Below are 6,341 nucleotides of genomic sequence, written 5' to 3' on the forward strand. Positions count from 1 at the left end.
ATTTCTCTGGTGTCATATACCAATGGGTACATTATTTCTAAAAACCTTTCTTTTAAATTCTTATACAATGTGAATTTCAGACCTTTTAATCACATTCTCTCCCATTGATCCATTTGAATATTATAACCAAAATTCTTGGCCGGTATTACCATACGTTCTTTAACTTGCTCTTCCTCCATTTCAAATCTCAGCAAAAGTTTATACATTTTAGCAATCACATGTTCATCATTGGTACATAATTCATTTTCAAATTCCATTTTATCACATTCTATTCCTGGTACTTTTTATCTATATTAAATCTTTCTCTTAATTATGCATAAGAAAACCATTGAGAACTAAATGAATTTATAATATTTTTTTAATCACACAAGTTTTCATTTATGCATTTTCTAAAAATTGAATTTAAATCAATCCAATATCCTTTTGTTTACTTATTGATGGCCTTATTTCCCAAAATAATACTGCAACATTAAGCAAGTATACATGTTCCTAAGACAATAGACTCATAGTCATGTTGTTCTTACAAAAGATGTGTCTCTTTTTGGCAAAGCCTTTCTTTGTAAATCTTTGGTGACGGGGCCACATCATTTTGACTGAGTAATTTATCTTTAAAATCTAATCTGTCATAATATGTCGAGACCCTCCCCTTGAATATCCTTAGGGGAACGGCCAAACACCCCCCACCCCAAAAAAGGCTATAGTGAGTTCCTGATGTGAGTATTCACAGCAAAGGTTATAATAACCATTATAGTGTAATCCACAAAAACTGTTTCTCTCTTACATGCTACAAGACTTTGTGCTTGAAGAGGTTATTTCTAAAATATCATTCCTTCATCTGCGTGACATTAGCAATTTGTGGGACGTAGTCTGCTTCTACAGCTTACAGCCTTAGCTTATTTTGTGAGGCGCAGTTTACATTTGACCCTCTTTCCACTGTAAAATTGACATGCCTCCATGCTGCTGTCCCCCATTTGTGGTTCCATCATTCACAAAGTGAGTACTCCAGCTATGTTATGTGTGATTGTGCTGGTGGATGAAGGTCATCGTGTATAAAATTCCAGGTTTAGTTAATTGGGATTATGATTCTCAAAAACTGTGGAAGGACAGATACTTTATTTGGCCGTTGGTTTTAACCACACAGAACTACTCTGTTTACATTTTTACATTTGTTATGTTTTTAAAATTAATTTGCACATGGTCTATAAAGTTGCACTTAGAACTGGTTCCAAATCTCAGTTTAGGCATGCATTTCCAAATATGGCATTTCTATTCATAGTCACTATTTAGGCAGAACTAAAGAATGTAGGATAAATATGGGCTTCCTATTCTGTATTTGCCTCATAAAAATTGTGTAGATAAGAAAAAACATTTGCAGAAGAGAACTGATGGGTAAAAAAGAATGTTTAACCTTTCGCAAGCTGTACTCTTCTGAAGGATAACAATGTAGCGATTATCTGGAAATATGTACGGTATCTATTTTGTAAGGATGGGGCACCAACCAGGAAGGCCTGCCTTCAGACTTCAACTTCCCTCTTTTGGGGGGATGGGGGTAATCTGAAGCATCCCCTCATGCTACAGAATTGGCAGATTTAACTTGAAAGAGGTGGTCCTGAACATAGCTGGGGACTAGCCAAGTAGGGCCTTATAAATTAAAACCAACATTTCAAACTGTACTCAGAAATACCTTGGCAGCCAGTGCAATGCCTGCAACACCCATCTCTCCTTGTTAATGTGGGGATTATGCATCAGCAGTCAGGCCATCCCATTCGGCACCAACTGGAGTTGATGGGAAGTCTTTAAAAGTAGCCCCAGGTAAAGGGCATTGCAGTAATTCAACCTTAAGACAATGAAGATATGAGCAACTCACCAGAGCCTCCCACTGTAAATGGAGCTGCAACCATCTCAAGCTGGGCAAAGGTTATCCAAGTGTTGATAAAGTGGTAGTCCTGAGTCTAGGAGAACCCCTGATAACCAATAAAAGGAATAGTTACTTGGGAAGAAAGTGACCCTGTCTGAAGCCAACATAGGAGTTGACATGGATAAAGATTACTTCTGAACCAATAGTACGTCCATCTTGCTGGAATTCAGTTTTAGTTTGTTTTTTCTCCATTCAGTCCATCACAGCCTCCAGGCATTGGAATAAAACCCCCACAGCGTCTCTAGTTTTGCCTGGAGTAGAGCTGCACAGCTGGGGATCATTAGCCTATTGATGACACTTCTCCCCAAATGAAAGGGTGACCTTTTCCTTCGGTTTTATATAGACATTAAATAGCAGGGAGGAGAAACCTAAGCCCTAGGCTACCTCACAAAATATTAACTAAGGGTTTGAGCATTTGCTCCCCCGCAACCGCAAAAAGGAACTGCCTTACTTAGAAAAGAGGAGAATTCTTGTAAAATAATGCCAGCCACCACCAAATATTATAGAATCTATAAGATTTGGTGATGTCTGGTACTGTTTTACAAGAATTCTCCTCTTTTCTAAGTAAGGCAATATAGATAGTCCAGAAGAATACCATAATAGATGGTACTAAGCTTTGTTGAAAGGTCTAACAGGACTGTCCATCCAAGGCCTGATGAAGGACATCCACCTAATGCTATTTCTGCCCAGGCCTTAACCCTGTCTGAAAAGGACCAAGAGGATCTCTTTAATAGGACTGCACATTTATTGCAGAAAATAAAGGTCTTTAGATACAATTCCAAACTATTTTTCTCTGCCTTCCACATTTTATTTAGACTGGTAATCAATTTATTCCTCATAATTCTTAATTCTTTATATGTTGAAATATTCCATATATTTATGAAGTATTTATGGTGCTGCCCTTGAAGAGTACCCGGAAGCTTCAACTGGTGCAGAATGTAGCAGCGCAGGCAGTTATGAGTGCTTCTAGAAGAGCACATATTACACCTCTGCTTTGCAAGCTGCACTGGCTGCCAGTTTGCTTCTGGGTCCAATTCAAGGTGCTGGTTTTGACCTTTAAAGCTCTTCATGGCATGGGGCCAGGTTATCTGATGGACCTCTTCTCAATTACATCAACCTGTCCCATTAGATTTGTCAGGGAAGGTATGCTATGGGTTCCATCAGCCAGGGACTTGCATTTAGTGGGTCCCAAGAGGTGGGCCTTCTCTGCTGTGGCTCCCTCCTTGTGGAATGTTCTCCCCCTTGAAGTGAGGTTCGCCCCTTCCCTGCTGTCATTTAGGAAGTCCCTCAAGACCTGGTTGCATCATCAGGCCTGGGGGTCTTTGGGAACCAGAGAGATGGGCGGCTATATAAATGTGATGTATAAATAAATAAATAATAAATAAATATATATATTATTTGAACATTCAGAATCACAAGTTAAACGCTGTGTTGGGTCAGCAGCGGCAGCCGTATTCATCAGATTCCCTAGAATCTGTACTGTCTGTATTCCACGATCCATCTCATAGATAAACCACTTCCATGCATTAGTAGCCCACAATCCTAAATCACGGGGAAGCCCCTCTATGCCAAGCAGATTCTCTTTTTCAGATTTGTGGTGGTTATCATATGGACTGGGTGGGACATTTATAGAGACTAACATTCATTGTGTGATTTAGTTATCTGAACAAGACTAGAGTATTAATGAAAAAGATATTCTTGATCTGAATATCTCACCTCAGAATATACATTGATGTTTTCTTTTAATTCTAGGATCCTGCAGTAAGTCATTTTGTCTTGGTGGCTGGCGAGCCAATTAAGGAAACAGTGATTCAACATGGTAAATATTTTAAAATTAAGCCACTTTCATTGTAAGTGAGTCCACTGCAGGAAGAAGGCTTCTTCAGCTGCTTTCCAACTACTTTGACATGCCGCAGGTTGTTTCCAGTTAACACTTTTGAATTGAGTTTCATCACACTTTCTTTGGACATTTTCTGGGTCTTTTAAGGTCAATTGTTACCCAGTCAAGGACTGTCGTTGTCCAGCATTGATTTGTTTGTTGTGCAATATAGCCAGCCCATTGCCACTTCTGTAAACCTATCCATTTCATTTCGTCCATACTTCTCTCATGTTTAGGTGTAGTTTAGTGTGTGTGCACGCACACATTCACATTGTCCTGCAAATAGTAAGGCCCAGGTTTTTAAAGTAAATAGCCCATACTTCAAATGAAATGGCAGCCAGTGCAATTTACACAATAAAAAAGACACCTGCTTTCAGCGCTTCAGTTAGTACAGTTCTGGTAACAGATGAAATCTTGAAGTAGCTTCGAATGCAGGACAGTAGTCCAGTTTATAGGTAGCATGTAGAAATCTACCAGGAAGGTAAACAAAAGCATACCCACAACTAATGCCCGACTCTTTAATAACATAGCCTGATCCAAGTATAGCCCATTCTCCTAACCTGAACCCTGAGAATCCAGGGCAACCAGGCATCCTATCCTAATCTATATTGCCTGGATATAATTGTTGGATATCCAACTTCCTCCAGTCTGTCACTAATTCTAAATACAGATTTGGGACCTTCCCAGTTTAATTGGTTTTTCTGCATATCTGGCTAGATTAGATTATCCTTTGGGGACCTTCCGACTCCCCAGTTCTTTGATTCTCTGAGCCTGCTATATTCATGTAGGCTTTCTGTATGATTTCAAACCAGGATTTTGCAGGGTTTTAAACTGTACTGAGAGTATGCAGCAAACGGCCTGCTGCAGACTTTTGCCTCCAGATTCATGGAGGGCAGCTGAGTCAGGCGGAATTGGAGAAGCTATCCCATCTTTCTTCTAGTTGCATCTTCTTTAGCATCCAAATAGATGATGATCTAGTGATCTAGAATCTAGAAATAATCATGTTTGCTATCTTGTGTGTATGCATATGGTTATTCTAATCGGACTGGGCATGCATGCATGTATACGTTATATGTGCATGCATTTATATTTTGTGTTTATGCCAACTTCAGTGCGTGTCTGTGAGTATATAAAAAGACATTTTCAAGACATTTCCACTCCTGGTGACTTCATCTATGCAGTTTTCTTGGCCATATTACAGAAGTGGTTTGCTGTTGAATTTTTATTTTTCTGGATTTTTAAAAATCCAGTAGCCCTGGAATACCCATTCCATCCAAGTTCTAAGTAGGGCAGAACCTGCTTAGCTTCTGAGCTCAGCCCGTACTGATTAGGCACTGTGGTAGAGGAGATGCATGAGGTCTCAGGACACAAAGTATGTGAACATTCTGGTTCCGTCAGGTTAAATGGAAGCCTTTGTTTTCACTTTGAACCCCAGCAAAGAAAGATTATTGTGAGCTCATAGGGACAGATCTCAGAGGGCAACACTTAATATTTCCCTTCCTGCTTCTGCCTTGCCCTTTTCTTCTTTTGTAAGCTACAGCAGGTTCCCATTTTATTTAAATATACTATTCTCCAGAAGTATTACAGGTAGTCCACGTTTAGTGACTGCCTCATTTAGTGACCATTCGCAGTTACGATAGTGATGAAAAGGTAACTTTATGACCAATCTTTGCATTTATGACCTTTGCAGGGTTGTAAAGCAGAGGAAAGCCGAAGGAAGATCATAAGCCCCATTCTACAGTACTGTAGAATGCCTAATATTTCTCTCCACTGTGTAAGAGAATAAAAAGAGAAAAGTTGCATTTAAGACTAGAGAGCAAATCACACTGTACGGGTAGTCCTTGTTCAGTGACCACAGTTGGGATTGGCAACTCACAAAGTGGTTGCTAGGTGAAACTGTGACTGTGCTTATGATTTTCCTTCAGCTTTCCTTTGCTTTACAGACCAAAGGTCATAAATGCGAGGATTGGTCATAAATTTAATTTTTCATCACTGACTGTGAATGGTCATTAAACAAGGCAGTCACTAAAGGAAGACTACCTTTAATACTTCTGGGGAATGGCACTCAATACAACAGAGCCTGAGAAATGAGACTTGAGGACTAAAGGAGAGAAGGGGGGGGGGAAGATGAGAAGGACTGGGATGTGATTTGAATCCTTTCATAGAAACCCTACAATTCAGAATAATACAGGATTATATTAATTCTATTAAATGTACAATGTATCTCTTAGGTCCATTTGTAATGAACACCCAGGACGAAATTCTTCAAGCCATTGATGACTTCAAAAATGCAAGAAATGGATTTGAGAGAGCTACAACTTGGAAATCAAAGATTGGAACTAACAACTAAAGATGGTTAAAGGTGGTTAAAGCAACAAACAACTAAAGATGGTTAAAGGCTGACATTTGTTCTTGATCCTTATTGCTTTACTCACAATACCGTTAATTTCATTCCCTGAAGCTATCACAGAATGTAGCAGAACTCTGAATACAATACGTGTAGATCGAAAATTAACTATTACTAATGCTATAAAGAGTTAAATC

The 6,341-nt window shown here is 39.2% G+C and overlaps 1 protein-coding gene across 2 annotated transcripts in view; it reads left to right on the top strand.

Annotated features, from left to right (window-relative positions):
• Window positions 1-6,300, top strand: part of PIR (pirin) — a 32,136-nt gene extending 25,836 nt beyond the window's left edge. Inside the window, exons 9-10 of one of the 2 annotated variants that reach the window (XM_007431872.4) lie at window positions 3,671-3,737; window positions 6,029-6,300. In XM_007431872.4, the coding sequence (XP_007431934.1) occupies window positions 3,671-3,737; window positions 6,029-6,147 (186 nt within the window). In that variant the 3' untranslated portion in view covers window positions 6,148-6,300. The remainder of the gene's footprint in view (window positions 1-3,670; window positions 3,738-6,028) is intronic. The other variant, XM_007431871.4, reaches the window with a different exon arrangement.
• The last annotated feature ends 41 nt before the right edge of the window (window positions 6,301-6,341 follow it).

The sequence above is a fragment of the Python bivittatus genome, unplaced genomic scaffold, assembly GCF_059951505.1.
Source record: "Python bivittatus isolate LINGU-HERP-01145 unplaced genomic scaffold, Pbiv_v1 ctg000350_np1212, whole genome shotgun sequence".
Taxonomy (NCBI): Eukaryota; Metazoa; Chordata; class Lepidosauria; order Squamata; family Pythonidae; genus Python; species Python bivittatus.